General features: G+C 55.6%; 1 protein-coding gene across 1 annotated transcript in view; it reads left to right on the top strand.

Moving 5' to 3' along the window:
- BICRA (BRD4 interacting chromatin remodeling complex associated protein) overlaps positions 1 to 21,256 on the top strand; it is a 71,168-nt gene that overhangs the window by 34,161 nt on the left and 15,751 nt on the right. The window contains 6 exon segments of the mRNA XM_087421450.1: positions 11,841 to 11,941; positions 13,971 to 14,016; positions 14,103 to 14,145; positions 16,136 to 16,201; positions 18,389 to 20,350; positions 21,010 to 21,186. Of these exon segments, the coding sequence (XP_087277576.1) occupies positions 13,976 to 14,016; positions 14,103 to 14,145; positions 16,136 to 16,201; positions 18,389 to 20,350; positions 21,010 to 21,186 (2,289 nt within the window). The 5' untranslated portion in view covers positions 11,841 to 11,941; positions 13,971 to 13,975.

Genomic DNA, 21,256 nt, shown 5'->3' with positions numbered 1-21,256 from the left:
TGAAGGAAGCCAAATCCAAGTTCTATTGACCAGATAGTCGGGCTGGGAGTGGCTCTTGGACCCTGGGCAACATCTTTAGCCCTCCTGAGCCTCAGAGAGGATCCTGTGAGGCCACCTTGCTGGGGGTCTGGACCTTGGCTGGAAATTGGCGGCTTGTGTTCGCTATGAGAGCAAGAGCCCCGGAAGGAAAACTAAAGATCCAGAAACTTCTAGAGGAGTGATTCTCAGTGTGGTCCCTGGACCAGCAGGATCAGCATCCCCGGGAACTTGTCAGAAATGCAGATTCTCAGGCCCACCCCAGACCTGCTGAGTCTGAAATCCAGGCTTTATTTTATGAGCCCGTCGGGTGATTCTGGTGCGGGCTCAGGTTTAGGGGCCGGTGGTCCGGGAGCGTGTGGGGGGTGTCATCCAGCTTTTGTTCCCTTCCCTCCTCTTAGCTCCGTCTTTTCCCGAACCCGAAGCTTCCTCTGGTGCCTGCTGCCCTGGGGGGCCTGTGTCCAGTCCGCGTAATCGTTCCTCCTGTTCCCTTCACCCCCCAGTGCCTGTTTCATTCCTTCTCCGAGTTTCCCTGGTTTTTTTTAATAAAGCAGTGTTGAGAAAAAACCCCAAACCTTTGGAGACACCTGATTTTCTTGGCAAGCCTGCAGCTCTATAGCTGCATTTAGAACAGCGGTGAATGGCAGAAAAGGAAAAAAAAATACACAAAACCTTCCCACTGTGTAACTACCTGTATAAATTGGGCTTTTAGGAGCCAGACGCTAGTTGTTTTATGAGCAATCCCAGTTTTATAGGGCACGCTTTTATGTCGTTAAACTGATTCAGTGATTTTAGAACTCTAAAGGTCACTGGGAATAAGGATGGTGTGGATTTTAATTGCTCGCTCTCTCTCTTCCCCGAAAGGGGTGGGAGTGGGCGAGGAATCAACATTTTTTTTCCCTGTTTTCCTTTTCTGCCTTTGAAATAGACACAGCATGCCAGTGGCTATATCACCAGGGCCCAGCCAGCTCTTACTGGGCCTTTGCAGGGAATTGAAAAAGCAGCCTCCTCCGGAGGGTGCAGTCCCAGAGTCTCCTTTGTGTGAATTAGGAGAAGGGAGTCCTTTCTCCACATGGATGTTGCCCTTGTGAGCAGAGCCTGGGCTGGATTTGAGGCCCCGCTTGTCCCCATGACTGGATTCCTTTGTGCGGTGAACAACCTGTGCAACTGTACATGGTGGTTGGTATATGTATTATATACCCAGTGCAGATTACATGCGTCTGTGTTGTAAATTTACCTCCTGTATTAGTCTCCTGTGGCTTCCATAACAAGTACAACAAACATGGTAGCTTAAAATAATAGAAGTTTATTCTTTCACAGTTCTGGAGGCCAGAAGTCCAAAATCAAGGTGTTAGCCAGGGCCAGCAGGGCACTCAGAGTCGTGCTGTCTCGTGCCCTAGGGAAGACTCCTCCTTTGCCCCTTCCAGCTTCTGGAGACTCCAGTGTTCCTTGGCCTGTGGCTGCCTCACTCCAGTCTCTGCCTCCATCTTGACACGGCCTCCTCTCCTTTGTGTCTTCTCTTCTGTCTCTTAAAAGGCCCCTGGTCATTGGATTTAGGGCCCATCCAGGTGATTTAGGATGATCTCGTCTCACGATCCTTAATTACATCTGCAAAGAAGCTTTTTTCCCGAATAAGGAAGGCCACATTCCCAAATTCTGGGTTACGGACGTATCTTTTTTTTTTTTTTTTTTTGCCGAGGAAGATTGGCCCTGGGCTAACATCTGTGCCCATCTTTCTCTACTTTATATGGGACGCCGCCATAGCATGGCTTGATGAGTGGTGTGTAGCTCCACGGCTGGGATCCGAACCTGTGAATCCCGGGCCGCTGAAGCAGAGCGCGCGCACTTAACCACTATGCCACTGGGCCAACCCCGGGACTTATCTTTTTAATTGGGGGGGCCCCATCCAGCACTGCGGGTGCCTTGGACACGCATCATAGGAGCAGAACTTCTGGGCGTGTGGTGTGTCGAGTCCACGGTGGGCGTGCGTCACCCGCTGCGGGTCTGGCCCAGGCGTGTAGGAGATGAACTGACTTCTCTCCGGCGTTTCAGGACAGCGTGAGGGGAAGGGGGCCCCCGTGGGCTCCTGGAGGAGGGCGGGGACCTGCAGGACGTGCACCCGTGGGGGGAGGGGGGGCAGGCCAGGCTGGCACCACCGTGTGGTTCCCATGAGCTTGGCAGCCCGTCGGCCTGGCTTCAAATCCCAGCTCTGCCATTCTGCCAACTCTGCGGCCTCGGCCCGTCACCTAACCCTTTTGTCTGCCTCAGTTTCCTCAGCTGTGAAATGGGTGCGAGGCTAATGGCACCTGCCCCCGAGGATTGTTGTGAGGATGGAGTGAAGTCAGGTGACGCCCTTAGGACAGCTCCCGGCACTTCCTGAGTGCTCAGCAAACCATGGCTATGACGACGACGAGGATGATGCAGCAGGATGCGGTGGCAGCCGGGGGCGTAGGGGACAGACCTGGACCACCTCAAAAGCCTGGCCTTCCGAACTCCGGCCATCTGAGGACGGCTCCCGAGCGGGGGTCGGCCTTGGGTTGGGGCGCTGGGCTGGTGGCCCGTGAGGAAGGGGGTTGGCCTGGAGGAGGCAGGCTTTCTAGGGTCATTGTGCTTGGTTTGCTCGATGTTTTAGGGTGGACGTGAGCTCCACCGCCAGACCTCGGCGCCCAGCGTGGGACTGAGTCCAGGAGGTGCTGGGTGACACTGGCGAGTCGGCGGCTGGTGGCTGGATGCGGCGGCGATATTTAGGATTCACAACAAGCAGTAGAGCGTGGGCGCCACCGGGTCGTGCCAGCCATGGTGCGGGAGGAGTGTCCTGCAGGCCCCCTGCTGCACTGGTCGCTGGGTCCTGGGGGGTCTCAGGAGGTCGCGAGCAGGCAGGTGGGGTGCTGGGGGCTTCGGGCAGCATTTATTTCCCGCTCAGTAAGGAAGGTTTGAGTATTTTAATCACGGAGCAGCCGTGTGAACAAGCTTTGTGTTAATACAAGCTGGGGGGGTGGCTGGTGGGAAGAGAAAAGGGGGAGGCCTGGATCTGGGCAGGAATCGTGGTCCCAGAGAGGAGGAGAGAGAGTGGAGAGACTGGGGAGGAGGGGAGGATGAGACGTGGCTGAGTCAGAGGTGTGAGGTCGAGCGTGGTCCTTAGTCTCGAGCGCGTCTTAGCTGCTGCCGTGTAACAGACAACCCCGAAATTAGAGGCTGTTCTGGGCACCATTGCTGTTTAACAGATTACCCCCAAAATGTAGCAGCTTAAAGGAATAATTGTGTGATGCTCACGGGTTTTAGGGGTCAAGAATTGGACGTGGAGGGGCTGGCCCGCTGGCGTAGTGCTTGAGTTCGCACGCTCCGCTTCAGCGGCCTGGGGTTCGTGGGTTCACATCCCAGGCACAGACGTACACACCGCTCATCAAGCCATGCTGTGGCGGCGTCCCACGTACAAAATAAAGGAAGATGGGCATGGGTGTTAGCTCAGGGCCAATCTTCCTCACCAAAAAAAAAAAAAAAAAAGAATTGGACATGGAATTCACACAGTGGGTCTCTGCTCTGCGATGTCTGGGGTCTGGGCTGGGAAGACTGACAGGCTGGGGGCTGCAGGCTCGTTCACACACGTGCTGGGCACCTGGGCTGGATGACTTGGAGATCGGCCGTCAGCCAGAGCACCTGCTCGTGGTGTCTCCCCGTGGCTAGCTCAGGCCTCCCCCTAGCGTGGCGGCCTCGGAGTAGGCAGACTTCTGTTAAGGTGGCTTAGGGCTTCCCAGGTTCATGTCCCAGTGGACGAGACAAAAACTGGATGGCCTTAGATGGCGTAGCCTCAGAAGTCACAGAGCCGCACTTCTGTGCACCGCCCTGGTTGAAGTCGTCACAAAGTCGCCTCCATTCAAGGGGAGAGGGAAGATCGCCTGGTGGAAGATCACAGGGGACGGGAGACACCATCACAGCCATCTTTGGAAACGCAATATGCCACAATGGCTTAAATAAAACCATGGTCCTCGTGGTCGGAGTCTGGACTGGGCACAGCCGGGTACTTCTGGTCGTGCCTGGGTGTCTGTGGTCAGCTGTAGGTCAGCGAGGTGGCTCTGTCTGCTTCTGGGGCTTGGCTGGCTGGGAGCTGGATGGTGGAGGCGACGGGCGTGTGCCTCTCGTCCTCTGACAGGCTAGCCCGGGCTTCTTCACTTGGCAGCTGGGCAGAGTGGACGCGTGCCCGGCCTCTTCAGACAGGCTCAGAAATGCACACCGTCGCTTCTGCCACATTCTGTTGGCCAAGGCAAGTCAAAAGGCCAGCCCAAGTTCGAGAGGTGGGGTAATAGACCCCATCTCTTGATGGGAGGAGCTGCAAAGAATGTGGGCCTGGGGAGGAGAATTTCTGGTCGCTTCTGCAGTCAACCACAGTGGTTCTTTTTTCAGATCCCTTTTCCACCAGCCCTCTCCCATTTTGCTGAGCCTCTCTTCTCAGTGATTCGTAGAGTGCAGTCCTTGACCCCTGGAAGGCTGTGAGAGTCCTTGCAGTGCGTTGCAAAGATATCTAGACATGCAAGCTCGTTTGTGTTTGGCTGCAAATAATGGAAAATCTAACAGTGGCTTAAACTGTAAGGATTAAGAAGTCTGGAGGCAGGCAGCCCATGAGGAGTTGTTAAGAACCCAATCTTTCTCTCTCCTCTCAACAGTCATCCTCTGCGGGTGGGCTTATCTGCCTCACGTTTGTTGCCTCATGGTTGCAACCTGGCTGCCATAGCTGCAGTCATCACAACTGTATTCAAAGCTGGAAGTGGGGAGCAAAAGACTTTCTCCCTAAAAAAACTTTCTCAAAGCCTCCTACAGTCTTCCCTGAAAATGTCATTGAGCAGAACCCAAGTCTATACCCTTTGGCTTTTACTATATGCAGAACTATGGCTACCCTAGCTGCAAGGAAACGTGGGAAACTGGGTGTCTGATAAAGGGGATAGGAGTGCCACTGGCTTAGTCCAATTATTTTAAAGCCATTTTGACCACAACCCATAGTAAGAAATAAGTACACATACAGACACACCATTGAAATCAGTTTCACACACCGATACTTACTATGTATGATGCTTCTGACTATGTTCCATTCTATTTCATTCCATTTTACTCTATACTATTTAATTTGAAAAAAAAAAATTCCGGTCACAACCTGCTAATTTGATTTCACAACCCTCAAAGGCGTGACCCATAGTTTGAAAAAGACTGACTCAGAACAGTCGCTGTTTACATCTTGGAGTTGGCGAGCGTTCCCCGGAGCAGCATCGGGCTCCTGTGAGCAAGGCGGGAGGAGGGCGGGGCAGCGGCGTTGAAAAAGCGACAGCTCTTCTCTGCCCACCCCGTCGTCTTCTCTTTCTGTCGTTTCCACCAGCAAAGGATCCAGTTCCCTTGACGCTCATTTTTATTACTTGCAACTAATCTGAGGGTCACTAAGATTCGCACTGGGAGATTAAAATGAGCCTGTCTCTGGAGCTTCGCAGGGACTTGTAATTCCTCTCCTGCTGGGCGGTCTGGCTTCCATACAACTCCCGATGACAACGCAGAACTCCGATTGCATTACAAGTGCTGCAGGAATTCACACGGTTTTCTGGAAGGACACTTTGTCATTGTTGCGTCATGGCTGTTCTCTCGAGCTGCTTGTGGTTTTGAGGCCCGGCTTTCCCTACTTTTTATAGCGTGGTGGCGAAGAGTGAGGGCTGCAGAATCACAGGGTCTGAGTTCGAATTTTGGCCCCATTGCGTCGTTTGGGGCGAGTCTCCTGAACCCCTCTGAGTCTCTGTTCCCTGAGCTGGGAAATGTGAGTCAGCGTTCTTCCCACCTCACCGGGGGCTGGGAGGACCAATGGGTATGGCGTTGATACGGCCTCATACCGGGGAAGGACTGGGGCGATGTGAGCTCTTCAAGATGCATCAGTCAGCTTCGGCTGAGCGATGTGCAGTAACAGGCGAGCCCCAGCTCTCAGTGGCTGACAAGAGCAAGCGCTTGTTTCTTTCCACGTGTATGCACTTCGTGGGTTGGCTGTGGCTCTGTCCATGTGTTCTCTCTCTTCTGGAACTCAGGCGAAACCATGCTATGGCTCTTAAAGCTTCTGCTCTGAAGGGGTACGATCCATCCACTTCAGTGTGAACAATTTGGGGTTGGCGACTCTGCCCACTAATTGTGTCCCCCTAGTCACTTTTAAGCTTTTGAGTATGTGTATCGAAGAGGGGGTGTCTAGTGCCACCCCTGGTTGAGAACTGCTGGTGGTGCTCCCCAAGATCAAAGACTGGGTCTGCTCTTTTTTTTTTTTTTTTTTTGCTGAGGAAGATTGGTCCTGAGCTAACACCTGTGCCCATCTTCCTCTATTTTCTATGTGGGATGCCACCACAGCATGGCTTGATGACCAGTGTGTAGGTCTGTGCCCGGGATCCAAACCTGTGAACCCTGGGCCGCCGAAGCAGAGCGTGCAAACTCAACCACTACGCCACCGGGCCGGCCCTGGACTGGGTCTGCTTTTGCTCGCTGTGGTGTCCTGAGCTCTCCCCCATGCTAGGCACATAGTGGGCACATCATAAATGTCCTTTTCACCGGGCTGCTCCTTGAACGAATGAATGGGTTTATTTGTTTAACTTCCTCTGCAAATTCATTCATTCATTCCACAAATATTTCTTGAAGCTCCTACTGTGTGCCAGGCACTGGGCATCCCACAGAGAACAAAACAGACAAAAATCTCTACCTTTGTTGGGGGGGACAGACAGTCAACAACCAAACGATCAGACAGACATGTGATATTTGATATTAAAGTATTTTTTTAATTAAGAATTTTTCATTATGGAAAATTCCAAATGTGCACCAAGTAGAGAGAACAGTAAAACGGGGACCCCCCCCCTCCCCATCACCAACTCCACCAGGATTCAGTTGTCTGCCACTCTGCAGACCAGCACTGCCCAGGAGAGCTTTCTGCCACCAGGGAAATGTGCTGTGTCTGTGCTGTCCCCTGTGGCAGCCACCAGCCACGGGTGGCTTTTGAGCACTCGACCTCTGGCCAGCTTGACTGAGAACTAAATGTTTAATTTCATTTCATTTTTTAATGTAAGTATTTTTTATTTAAAACTTCGATATTCCCAATTGTCCTTTTTTTCAAATTTTTTTATTGTGATAAAATACACAAAACATAAAATGTATGATCTTAGCCATTTTTCAGTGTACAGTTCACTGGCATTAAGTACACGCACACTGTTGTGCAACCGTCACCACCATCCATCTCCAGAACTCTCTTCATCTTGCAGAACTGAAACTCTGCACCGTGAACTGACAAGTCCCCATTCCCCCTTCCCCCGGCCCCTGGCAGCCACCGTCCTGCTGTCTGTCCCTCTGTATGTCATGAGGGGAGTCATACAGTATTTATCTTTTTGTGACTGGCTCCTTTCACTAAGCATAATATCCTCAAAGGTCATCCATGTTGTAGCCTGTGTCAGAATTTCCTTCTTGAATAATATTCCATTGTCTGTATACATTTTGCTTATCCATTCATCCATCAGTGGACACTTGGGTTGCTTCCTTCTTGTGGCTATTGCGAATCACGCTGCTGTGAACGTGGGGGTACCAATGCCTCGCCGAGACCCTGCTTTCCGTTCCTTTGGGTAAATACCCAGAAGTGGAATTGCTGGATCATATGGTAATTCTATTTTTAATTTTTTGAGGAACTGCTAAACTGTTCTCCACAGCAGCTGCACCATTTTGCATTCCCACCAGCAGTGCACAGGGGTTCCAATCTCTCCACATCCTCCACAACGCTTATCCTCTGCTGTTTTGACAGTAGCCGTCCTCATGGGTGTGAGGTGGTGTCTGTGGTTCTGATTGCATTTCCCTAATAACCAGTGATGTGGAGCATCTGTTCATGTGCTGATGGCCATTTGTGTATCTTCTTTGGGGTAGTGTCTGTTCAAGTCCTTTGGCCTAATTTCATTTGATTAACTTGAACTTAAATGTACATACCCGCGTGTGGCTAGCGGTTACCATACTGGACAGCGCAGGTCTCTGTGCCCCCTGAACGCCCACAACTGGATTATTTTGCAGTAAATCACAGACATTTTATCATTTCACCCCTAAATATTTCAGGAAGTGTTTGTAAAAAATAAGAACTCTAAAGAAAAAAAAAAAGAACACGATGCCATTATTACACCCTGAATTTTATACACCGTTTCTTAGACCCAAGGATTCAAGGAGACTTGGTGCCTGCCGGTTTAAGTAGGCCCTTGTGCATAACCCAGGGCTGGAGCAGATGATACAGAAACCCTTCTGAACGTGCTCAAGGGTCACACGTGGCTAAATGCACCAGGTGTAACAGCTGAGGCCTGGGGACTTTTGTCCCTCCTGGCTGGACTATGGCCAGAAAGCTTTGGGAGTTGCCACACGAGATAATATTCACAATGGCAATTAAAATGATTACAGCAGTATAGATCGCTTGCCAAATAATTTACGACACGTGAAGATTAAAGGTGTTCGTATGTAACAATCCTTTGAGGGGGGACATTGTGTTATCCCCATTTTCCAGATGGGGAAACTGAGGCATGGGGGGATAAGTAACTTGTCAGACGGAGGGCACACAGCTGGGAAGTGGCAGCGCCAGGACGGCCTGCTCTGACCCACGCGCCACCCGGCCTCTCCAGCAAAGGGCTCTCTTAGTCCGGTGCGCCGCATGCCCACCAGGGGCCCTCGCGGGCCACGCATGCGCGCCAGCTTGGTAGATGCCGGCTGCTCTGACTCGGCTGCGTTGAGCCATCCTGGCCCCTCTCCTGATTTCTGACCTTTTAGATCCAGGTCCTGAGAATCAGGGAGACTGTGTGGAGATGAGACTAGGGGGCAGAGGACGGAACCCGGAGGCCTCTGCACCTCCGACCCTTTCTCATTAGCCAGCAACGTGTAGTAGTTCTCACAAAATAATAATATCGATGCCAGTAATATTGATACCAGCGTCTGTTGTGCACAGACCACAGGCCAGACCTTTTCTAAGAGCCTCTCCACCGCCATATGAGCGTTAACAGGGACTATGATTATGCCCATTTTACAGATGAGCACACTGAGGCCCAGAGAGGCAAAGTCACTTGCCCAAGATCACCCAGCCGGTGTGTGGGGAAGCGGGATTTGACCCGCTGACTCCAACCTCAGAGCTGTCACCCCACGCTGGACCTCTTGGCATCAACTCAAGAAGAGACATAGACACCAACCTGGGTGCCTGAATGGGGGACCCATCTCAGAGGAGCCCAGACCTGTTGATCATTGACATATTATTCTCTCTTTATTATGGAAACTTTCAAAAATATACCAAGTACCTAGAACGGTGTGATGAAGCCCCCAGGTACCTATCATCCGGCTTTAATAGTTATCAACATTTTGCCATTCGTGTTTCAGACAGTGAACCCCCCCCACCACTCAATGATTTATTTTCTACAGTTTTTTAAGGTAAAATTTACATGCGTTGAAATGCACACATCTGAGCTGTTAAATTTTAAACCCTCATGGGCCGGCTCCGTGGCTTAGCGGTTAAGTGCGCGCGCTCTGATGCTGGCGGCCCGGGTTCGGATCCCGGGCGCGCACCAGTGCACCACTTCTCCGTCCAACCCGAGGCCGAGTCCCACGTACGGCAACTAGAAGGATGTGAACCTATGACATACAACTGTCTACTGGGGCTTTGGGGGGAAAAAAAGTGAATAAATAAAATCTTTAAAAAAAAAAAAATTTTAAACCCTCAGGTAACTGACACCCCATCACAATCTCCCCCATTTATTTCTCTGGTATCATCGGAACGAAAACGCACAAATAAAGGCTTCTCACGGAGAAGTCCGGAGCCTCCCACCGGGCATTCACCTGCGGACCCCATTTGGAGAAGCTTGTTCAGGAAGCACCCCTCCTGGTTCTGATTCTGCTGGTCCAGAGTTTGCAGAGCATGAGCCACACCTGAAACTCAAGGCAGGAAGGAGGGAAGAACCATCTGGAAGCTGGTGCCACCCTCCAGGCCGGGGCAGTGCACCTGGAATCTAGATGGGACAGGGTACCGTGTTCCAGGGTCTTGTGACAGATGCTTTCTAGATCTCTCCAGGGCCTGGGACGCTCGAGGAAGAAGGGAAGCCGCTCGATGCTCCCATTCCTCCTCTCTCTTCCGTGCCACTTTCTCTATCACTTTTTCATATCTGAACTATTCCAAGCATTTATAAAACGGTAACAAAGGCCTGTATGCCGTCACCCAGCTCTTTTTTTTTTTTTTTCAGGAAGTTTGGCCCTGCGCTAACATCTGTTGCCAATCTTCCTCTTTTTCTTTTTTCTCCCCAAAGCCCCAGTACATAGTTGTGTATCCTAGTTGTAGGTCCTTCTAGTTCCTCTATGTGGGACGCCGCCTCCGCATGGCTTGATGAGCGGTGAGTAGGTCCGCGCCCAGGATCCGAACCTGCGAACCCCGGGCCCCTGAAGCAGAGTGCACGAACTTAACCACTGCGCCACTGGGCCGGCTGCTAACCCAGCTTTTTATCTTGGACATTTTTGCCATATTTGCTTCAGATTTTAAAAGAGGAACAATATAATGAGCGGATCATCTGGGATAGTGGTCAGGGTGGGGACTCTGGAGGTAGCCTGTCTTGTCTCAGATCCCAGCCTGGGCACCAGCTGAGGGATCTTGGGCATATTGCTAACCATTCAGAGTGTCAGCTGCCTCATCTGCCCAATGGGGCTGATAGAAGTACCTGCCTCATAGGGATTTAGAGAAGGTGAGACAGGTTAATACGTGTAGAGTTGTTAAAACCAGTGGCCGACACACAGAGGGCCCTCGGTCAGTGTGACCCGTCGTCGTCATCACAGTCGATCCTCCTTATTCGCGGATTCCATATGTGCGCGTTCGCCTACTCGCTACCATTTGTAACCCCAAATCAGCATTCCCGGTGCTTTTCCTGGTCGTGTGCAGACGTGTGCAGAGGTGAGACGTTCAAGTCGCCCACGTTCCCAGCTGAGGCTGAGCAGGCGATGCTCTGCCTTCTCATCTCCGCTCTCCTGCTCTAAACAAGCGTCCTTCTTGTGGTCACTGTAGGGCCACGTTTGTTTGCATTTTTGTGCTTTTTGTGGGTGATTTCACCATTTTAAAATGGCCCCACTGCGTGGCACTCAGGTGTTTTCCAGTGTTCCTAAGCGCAGGAAGGCTGCGATGTGCCCCGTGGAGCAAACACGTGTGTTAGATGAGCCTTGTGCTGTTGGCTGTGTGTTCAATGGCAATAAATCAACAGTGTGTATTGAATAAGGTGTCTTTACACGGAAACCAGTAGACCAAGGGTGTGTATTGATCGGTTGATGAAAATATCACCAGAAGCTCTCAGGAGCCTAACCCTGTGTCGCCCCAGGAGCAGTGGCTTGGTGTCTGTCATCGTGTGTTCGCAGCAACTTTATAGAACATGAGCACTACAAACAACGGGGACCGGCCGTGTTTTGTTAGGTGGAAATGCCCATAAATGATATCGTATCATGTTACACTGTAGTGTAGTGTGTGTAGATATGTGTATATATACATATCGTGTATATGAAAATGTCTAGTGTTGTTTTATGTGGTTTTAAATTAAATTAATTGTTTAGTTAATTAAATTAAATTAAATGTAAATTTGGCCTCTCCTTTCTCACTTCCCTGCTCACATCACCTCTTCAGCCCTTCCCGTCTCTCTCTCTGCCTCTATCTCTGTCTCATCTCTGTCTCTCTGTCTCTGTCTCTCTCTGTCTCTCTGTCTCTCTCTCTCTCTGGCTCCGTCTTTCTCCCGCTCACTCACAGCCTCTCTCTCGTCCTCTCTCCACAGCTGGCTCCCGAAAGGACACTCCCCAAGTCCCCAGCTGGGGGCCCCGCGTAGACCTGGAGTGGACACCCCCTCCTTCCCTTCATGATTCGTTTGTAGCGCAGGTAACCAGCGGGGAGCCCCAGTTCCTTCGGGGGGGGCAGTTGTCCCTCATCCCACCTCCCTGGGCCCACCTCGGCCCCCCGCCGAGGAAGCAGCGTTCCTTCCTGGCAGAGCCGGGCTTAGCAACGTCCTTCAGCCCCTCCCCCTCCAGCCTGGGGCCCCGGGGTCATTTGGGGCGTCCCCCTGCCTCCATGCCCACTTTCCCCTTTCCTCCCGATTCTCTGCAGCTCTCGCCTTTTCCTCCCCTGGCTGGGCCTTGCCCCCTGTGGGCTGGTTGGGAAGCTCCGGCTTGTAGGCCACGCACCTGGTGACACGGGAAGAAGGAAGCGTAGGTGGGGCTGGGATACGGAGCCAGAGAGAGCATGCTGTCACCACCGTCAAATGCAGCCAGCGCCTTGGAAGGGCCTCCCTGGGGACGGTCCCCACGGCCAGTCTGGGAGGGAGCGTGATTGGTGTTTCTGTCTGTGTCGCATGCCCTCTTGTAGACCAGGGCTTGTCAACCCAGGCCCCATGGGGTGTGTGCATGTGTGTACGTTTGTGTCCCAGGAACCCTGGGAAAGTCAGTGCAATGCTTTCTGCCCACACGCGTGTGTCTGGCCAGAGGGGCTTTGCTCTCATCAGATTCCCCAAGGCGCCGTTCCGGGAAGACCCTCAACCACCACGAGAGGTCTGCCCAAGACTCTCCTTTATGTCGCAGAGCGGTCGCGGGTAATGGGAGGGGTAGCAATCAGGAGGTCATGAGCAGGGGCCTCCAGAGGATGCCATCAGGGGTGTGGGGCTGTGAACCAGCTGAGGGCACGTGTGTGACTTTGTGTGTGTGTGGTTTGCGGGGAGGAGAATCCACGACAGTCACCACATTCTCAGTGAGGTTCAGGGCCCCCCCACACACACACAAAAAGAGGGTCAGAGCTCCACGGCCCTGGGCTATAAGCTTGTATCTCTGAGGGATCGCATCTGATTTCTCATTGTGTCCTGCGTGCACCATTGGGAGGGAAGGATGAGCAGGTGGAAGGATGGCTCAGTTTGTGTGTTTGGAAGAAGGGAGAGATGGATGGTTGGATGGAAGTTTGGGAAGGTGGGTGCATGGCAGCTTGGAGGGACGTTTAGAGGGATGGAAGGTCAGATGGGGGGGTGGGCACATACAGAAAACTTCAGTCTCCTCATCTGTAAACAGGGCTAACAGCATCCCTTCCCCACGGGGGCTGCACAGACTAACATTTGTGCAGTGCTTGGGACGGTGCCTGGCGCGTGGTACGCACTGCACAAACATCAGCCATCCTCGTCCTCATCATTGTGATGGCCTCAGCCTGGCTCCGCGGCTCCTCTGACCCAGACCACCCTTTCTCCTGGTCCCTCGCCCTCTCTCTCCCCTTCCTTGAGAGCCACACTGCACACGTCTTCAGGGGGACCCAGACCCTGGGCTGTAAGGCCCTTCATGCTGCCTCCACCCCTCCTCGCTCCTTCACCCGCTCAGGTGTGGGACCCACGCCCACCACAGCCCGCTCTGGGCCAGGCCCTGTGCTCAGGGAGGCAGGACAGCATGGCGGTGAAGGGTACAGGCTCAGGAGCCAGACTGCCCGGGTTCGAGGCCCCGCTCCACCACCTTCCATCTGGGAGACAGAGAATGATGGTCTCTGCACCTCTGTTTACCCATCTGCAAAGTGGGGATGGCGGGACCCTCCTCGGGGATACCCTGAGGATTAAATGAGTTAAGTGGCATGAAGCACTGAGCACGGGGCCTGCACGTGATCAGGGCTCACGTGGTCTCAGTTGATGTCATCATCGTTGTCATCATCGGATGCTGGGGAAAGAGAGAGAGGGAGGGAGGAGTTGGAAAGGCAGCTGTCCCCGGTCAGGAGGTTCTGCAGGGAGGTGATCCCCGCCCCCACCCAAGCCCATGGACTCGAGGGAACAGAAACCTGAGCCCTCCAGGGCCTTGGCCCTGGGAATGGTCCTTGAACGGAGGGTCCTAGCATGCGGCCGAAATCTAACCTTGTCTCCCTTGCCCTCTTCCCGCCCTGCCCCACCCAGTGGCGATGGATGATGAGGACGGGAGATGCTTACTAGACGTGATTTGGTGAGTAATGGGCTCCCCCTCACCCTCTCCCTCCCTCCCTTCCCCACCCCTCACCTCCTCAGTGTCTCTCCCCTTCTCTCTTTCAGTGACCCTCAGGCCCTCAATGACTTCTTACATGGATCCGAGAAGGTGAGTGCTGGGGCAGGGAATAGGGGGCTGTGGACTTGGGAACTGGGAGACATGTCCCCCAATTCCATAGATGTCTGCCCCGTGCCTTCTGTGAGGTGGGCACTGGGGTTATGGGGGAGGGCAAAAGAGATAGCAGATCCCTGCCCTCACACCGTATATATTTCCTCGTTAAACAAAGCATCCGATAAACTAATACAGGCGACAGTGGAAAGCACCATGCAGGATAGGATAAGAAATAATAACATCACTTGTACAACAAAAGAGGTTTAAAAGAAAATGGATGGGGCATGGGGGGGCTGGGGCTCCTTTAGCTAATGTGGCCAGGGAGGGTGACTCTGAGGAGGTGACATTGAAGGTTACCCTGAAGGATCAAAGGGAGGTGCCCATGGTGCTCCAGGCAGGGGAGGAGCAGGTAGAAAGGCAGGGAAGAGCTTGGCATGTGTGAGGAACAGAAAAAAACGCCTAAGGGGCCAGACTGAAGGGGAACCTAGTAGGTGCTGAGACTGGAGTGGACAAAGGTCACCAGCTCGTACAGGGCCTGGAAGACCCTGATGGAAGAGCTTAGATTTTATTCTGAGCGTGACAGGCAGCTCTGATGCGCTATTAAGTGGGAGAAAGCCATATTTGCTTTGCACCCCAAAGAATGGAGCAAAGTGGGGGAGAGTGGAAGTCTGCTGAGCTGAGAGGAGGTGTATCAGTTATCTACAGCTGGGTAACAAATTATCCCACCACTTAGTGACTTCAGTTTGTTAGCGCTCGCACAGTTTCTGAGGGTCAGGCATCGAGGAGCCGCTTAGCTGGGTGTTCTGGCTCCGGGTCTCTCCTGAGGTTGCCGTCAGGATGTTTTCTGGGACTGCTGTCATCCGAGGGCTTGTCTGGGGCTGGAGGACCTGCTTCCACAATGACTCATGCCCTTGGCTGTTGGCTGGAGGCTCCGCACGTGGGCCTCTGTGTGGGGCTGCTTGAACGTCCCCATGACACGGCGGCTGGCTCCATGTGACCCAAGGGAGAGAGCCAGGGGGACACTCTGTGCTTTTCGTGGCCAGTCTCTGAAGTCACCCACTGTCACTTCTTAGAAGCGAGTCACTAAGCCGGCCCACACTCAGAGGGAGGGGAAGGAGCTCCTCTTCTTGAAAGGAAAAGCATCAAATGTGGAGCGGAGGCGAGCGCCATGGGGTGATGGCGGCCTGGCCGCAGGGCAGGTGTTGGAGGAGGTGCTAGGCGCTGGCTTTGGGACCCCTCTGGGAGGCCGAATCAGCTTGACTTGCTGGTGGGTTAGGTGTCGAGGAAGAGAGAGTGTCCAGAGTGCCTCCCGGATTTTGGCCTGAGCAACGGCATGGGCTGTCGTACCATTTTCTGAGATTGGGAGTTGGGGGCGCATTCCAGAAGCCCAAGGGGAACTGTTGGAGAAAGCAGTCTGGGGTTCTGGAGTGAGATCCAGGAAGTGGCATATGTGACAGGTCCTGACGGACGTGTCACCAAAGAGATGAAGGGCGAAAGGCAGAGGGCACAGCTTGGGCAAAGGCACGGAGGCAGGATTTGAGAGGCAGGCATGTTGGGGAAGCCTCGGCCTCAGTGTGGGGGCCGCCTTGGGTTTTTTTTTTTGCTGAGGAAGACTGGCCCTGGGCTAACATCCGTGCCCATCTTCCTCCACTTTACATGGGACGCTACCACAGCATGCCTTGCCAAGCGGTGCTGCGTCAGTGCGCGCCCGGGATCCGAACCTGTGAACCCCGGGCCACCGAAGCAGAGTGCACGCACTTAACCGCTTGCGCCACCTGGCCGGCCCCCTGGCCTTGGGTTTTAAACGCACTGCCACGCCCCTTTCTTTGGGACTCTTTTCTGGAGACGGAGTTTCTTGTACCCCTTGCCCCCCCACTGCATCTGTCTTTTGGTCCTATGTAACCCCTCAATTGGTTTCTCTTCTAGAGCGTGGGCCTGCCCATTGCCCAGCTCACCTTTGACCTTGGGTGGGGGGGTCTTGTTGCAGCTGGACAGTGATGACCTCCTGGATAACCCCGGGGAGGCCCAAAGTGCCTTCTATGAAGGTCCGGGGGTAAGTGGCCTGGGGCCCGGGGAGGGCGCGGGCTCCCCGTCATCGCCCAAGTTGCCTGAGGTGGCATCGGGGGGCAAGAGGGGAGGAGTCGTGCTCGCCCCCCCGAGACACTTTGCTGGGGGGAGGGCAGGAGGCCGTCACTGAGAGCAGCGTGGAGGGAAGGTGGGACCGTGGCTGCTGGACCACCCTGGCTGTGCCCGCAGGCCCCTCCGAGAGGGAGGGGAGGGTCCTGGGTCCCTAGCCTTGGGGGTCAGCTGGTGCAGAGCAGTTCTGGGGAGCTGAGGCAGAGGCCGGCCCAGGGGTCACCAGGGGGTGTGGGGGCCTGGGGGCCTGTCCAGGCTCAGCCATGGGGGCGTGTGACCCGGGGAAGGGGGAGCGCCTCACCCGCAGACCTCCGTCTCCACCTGGAAAATGAAGGCGGGGTGACGAGCAAAGCCCAGAGTGGGGAACACAGGACATTCATTGAGCACCCACTATGTACCTGACTGGGCCGGGCCCATTATTAAGTCTCACTTGTCCTTCCCTCTTCTTCCTCCTCTCTGTTCCCCTTCCTCCCCCTCCCCTCCTCCCCCTTGTCATCATAACCATCATTTACTGAACACTTGCCGTATGCCATGCTCTTTAGGGCAATTTTTATTTAATTCTCGCAACAACTATAATAATATATTCCAAATAATTTATCTTGCATAATATAAATGATTAAATCCAGAACCCAACAAATAAGTATCACATTCGTGTTATTACATTCATAGAGCCAGGAACAACGAGGAGCCTGTGTTCTTAGTTTGTGGTCATTATTCGTCTCATTGTTGTCATTTTTTAATTCCCGTAAGGTCCCTGGTCGGGTTCTAAGCGCCTCCCGTACGTGACCTCAGTGAATATCATGACTGTCCTGGGTGGCGCGTTTGGTTATGGCCAGTTAGCGGTTAAAGAACTCAGAACCACCTAGTCCTCGGTGGGGGGCCGAGCAGGGCCCCCTGCCCTTCCAGATGCTCCCCTCCACTCAGCAGCTGGGTGACCTGGGAGTCTCCCCGTGTGGGAAATGAGACTGGGAGCTGTGCCTGCCTCCCTGGACTGTTACTAACAACAACAATGTAGACAGTAATAATAATGACAATAATAATGATGGATGATATTTCTCACACACTAGCTAGCTGCCAGGTCCTGCCGTGAGCCCTCCACATGGATTAACTCAGAATCATACAAACTACAAATTTTGGTCCAATATTTGGTTAAATATCAGCGGGTATTCCGTGCCTTCAGCATGATTATTGCTTGTGGAATATTAGGTCAAATATGCATACATAAATCGATTCTGTAGACTTGTCCTGGATCGTGATCCAGAACAGCATGGAACGCATTTAAGAAACAGCAAACCGACAGCGCAGTTGGCACAAAGTGAGACTCGCATACGGTCACTGTTTCTGCTGCTGTTTTTAACAGAACCACCATCTTTTATCCGAAAGCTTTGGGGCCAGGTGTGTTTCGGAATTCAGGATTTTTTAGATTCTGGAAAGGTGATGCGGGAATGTGTGTGTGCTGCGTCTAACATAACACTCCCTCACCTTCCCATGGTCACGCTTAGGAAGAGTCACGTCACGAGGATCAATCGCACCTTTCCCTGAGAGTGCCACATCAATGCTGGTCGGGTTTTGCTGCCAAAAGAGTTATAAAAACATGTCCGGTTTTCAGAGCCTTTTGGGTTTTGGAATTGCAGATAAGTATTATGGGCCCGTAGGGCTGTTTAAAAAACGGGTTTTAGGGGCCGGCCCGGTGGCATAGTGGTTAAGTTCACACACTCCACTTCGGCGGCCCAGGGTTCGTGGGTTCGGATCCCAGGTGCAGACCCACGTACCACTCATCAAGCCATGCTGTGGCGGCGTCCCACATATAAAGTGGAGGAAGATGGGCACAGATGTTAGCTCAGGGCCAATCTTCCTCACTAAAAAAAAGAGTGTTATTACATTCTACTTATGTGTACAGATGAAAAAGTTCATATTCAGCAAGGCCCAGGTTACTCAGCTAAGCCCTGGCGGAGCTGGCATTTGACCCCAGGTCCAGCCACTTCCAGATGGAATGTTCTTTCTGACCGTGCCACCTTCACATCCAGTGTCCCTTGCTGCACCTGAGCTGAGCCCGACCCCTTGCTAACCTCAGCTCTTTCCTTCCCCCCTTACCTGGCTCTAGCTCCATGTGCAAGAAGCTTCTGGCAACCACTTGAACCCGGAGCCCAGCCAGCCGGCCCCCAGCGTGGACCTCGACTTCCTGGAAGATGACATTCTGGGCTCACCGGCCGCGGGGGGCGGTGGCGGGGGCGGCGGAGGCGCTGATCAGCCCTGTGACATCCTCCAGCAGAGCCTCCAAGAGGCCAACATCACCGAGCAGACGCTCGAAGCTGAGGCCGAGCTGGACCTGGGGCCCTTCCAGCTGCCCACTCTGCAGCCCGCGGATGGCGGGGCGGGCCCGGCGGGGGCCGGAGGGGCTGCCGCCGTGGCCGCGGGGCCCCAGGCCCTCTTCCCGGGCGGCCCCGACCTGCTGGGGCTGCAGGCCCCGCCGACCGTACTGACCCACCAGGCCCTGGTGCCGCCCCAGGACGTGGTCAACAAAGCCCTGAGCGTCCAGCCCTTCCTGCAGCCCGTGGGCCTGGGCAATGTGACCCTGCAGCCCATCCCCGGCCTCCAAGGATTGCCCAACGGCAGCCCTGGGGGCGCCACGGCGGCCACGCTCGGCCTGGCACCCATCCAAGTGGTGGGCCAGCCCGTCATGGCACTCAACCCGCCCACCTCCCAGCTCCTGGCCAAGCAGGTGCCTGTCAGTGGCTATCTGGCCTCGGCGGCCGGCCCCTCAGAGCCGGTGACCCTGGCATCGGCTGGCGTCTCGCCCCAGGGGGCTGGCCTGGTCATCCAGAAGAACCTTCCAGCGGCCGTGGCCACCACGCTCAACGGGAACTCAGTGTTTGGAGGGGCGGGAGCGGCCACAGCGGCGGCCGGCGGGGCACCCTCCGGGCAGCCACTGGCGGTGGCCCCAGGCCTTGGCACGTCCCCGCTGGTCCCGGCGCCCAACGTGATCCTGCATCGCACGCCCACGCCCATCCAGCCCAAGCCCGCCGGGGTGCTGCCCCCCAAGCTCTACCAGCTGACCCCCAAGCCGTTCGCCCCCGCGGGCGCCACGCTCACCATCCAGGGCGAGACGGGGGGCCTCCCGCAGCCGCCCAAGCCCCCCCAGAACCTGACTTTCATGGCTGCGGGCAAGGCCGGCCAGAACGTGGTGCTCTCCGGTTTCCCGGCGCCCGCCCTGCAGGCCAACGTCTTCAAGCAGCCTCCCGCCACCACCACGGGGGCCGCCCCGCCGCAGCCCCCCGGCGCCCTGAGCAAGCCCATGAGCGTCCACCTCTTGAACCAAGGCAGCAGCATCGTCATCCCCGCCCCGCACATGCTGCCCGGCCAGAACCAGTTCCTGCTGCCCGGCGCCTCCGCGGTGCAGCTGCCGCAGCCGCTCTCGGCCCTGCCGGCCAACGTGGGGGGGCAGATCCTGGCCGCGGCCCCCCACGCGGGCGGACAGCTCATCGCCAACCCCATCCTCACCAACCAGAACCTGGCGGGCCCGCTGAGCCTGGGCCCCGTGCTGGCGCCCCACTCCGGGGCCCACAGCGCGGCCCACATCCTCTCGGCCACCCCCATCCAGGTGGGCCAGCCGGCACTCTTCCAGATGCCCGTGTCGCTGGCCGCAGGCAGCCTGCCCACGCAGAGCCAGCCGGCGCCCACCGGCCCCGCCGCCGCCACCGTCCTCCAGGGGGTCACTCTGCCCCCCAGCGCCGTGGCCATGCTCAACGCCCCCGACGGGCTGGTGCAGCCGGCCACCCCTGCCGCCGCCGCCGGGGAGGCCGCGCCTGTCCTCACGGTGCAGACGGCCCCCCAGGTGCCCCCTGCGGTGAGCACGCCGCTGCCTCTGGGCCTCCAGCAGCCGCAGGCGCAGCAGCAGCCCCCGCAGGCCCCCACCCCTCAGGCCGCCGCCCCGCCTCAGGCCACCACCCCCCAGCCCAGCCCAGGCCTGGCGTCCAGCCCAGAGAAGATCGTCCTGGGGCAGCCACCCTCTGCCGCCGCCACGGCCATCCTCACTCAGGACTCCCTGCAGATGTTCCTGCCCCAGGTAACCAGGGCGGGCGGCGGGGAGGAGGGGCCACGGGGGCAGGGGCTGTGCGTGGAGAGGGGCCCCGAGCTGAAATCAGATTTAACTGGGTATAGCCAAGGCAGCGACTGGAGATGGTCTCGGGGGCTAGGGAGAGCGTCTCGGAGGTGGCACCCTTGCTCTGGGTAGGGACGTCCCTTAGGAGGAGGCCGAGGGTGACAGGGAGACAGACAGACAAGGGGATGGACCCTCTGACAGACTGACAAGGAGAGGGACTGGTTGACTGACAGACAGACAGACACAGAGAGTGAACGGCTGGCTGGCTGACAGATTGACAAGGAGGACCGACTGGCCGACTAGCAGACAGACTGCCCTCCTATTAGAGGATTGGAGAGGGGTCACAGAGGGTAGGCAAGACATGGACAGACAGACGGGGCGGGAGAGATGGAGGGCGACTGACAGGGACGCGGTGGGACCAGCTGCCTGGGTTGCAGCTCCCCCGGCGCCTGGAACCCAGGGGTCCCGGTCCCGTGGGCCTCTGTGCCAGCCTCTCGGTGCCCGTCCTGTCCGGTTCCCACCCCTGCTTCTCTGGAGCATCAGTGGGGACGGGGGTCTCGGGGTGGGGGGGCTGCGGGTCCACGGGGGTGACCTTCTGACCCTGTGTGGGCTGCCCATTTCAGGAGAGGAGCCAGCAGCCCCTCTCCGCAGAGGGCCCCCACCTCTCCGTGCCCGCCTCGGTCATAGTCAGCGCCCCGCCTCCCGCCCAAGACCCAGCCCTGACCACCCCTGTCGCCAAAGGAGCTGGCCTCGGCCCTCAGGCCCCCGACAGCCAGGCTGCCCCGGCGCCGGCCCCCCAGGTAGATGAACCCAGCAGCCGCTGCCCTAGCTCAGACCAGCCTTGCCCCTCGCCCCCTCTCCCCGCTCCTC

Source organism: Ceratotherium simum, chromosome 33, assembly GCF_057802395.1.
Source record: "Ceratotherium simum simum isolate JZ-2026a chromosome 33, ASM5780239v1, whole genome shotgun sequence".
NCBI classification, from domain to species: Eukaryota; Metazoa; Chordata; class Mammalia; order Perissodactyla; family Rhinocerotidae; genus Ceratotherium; species Ceratotherium simum.
The sequence above is the reverse complement of the archived record's forward strand: the minus strand, read 5'-3'. Positions and strand labels throughout refer to the sequence as shown.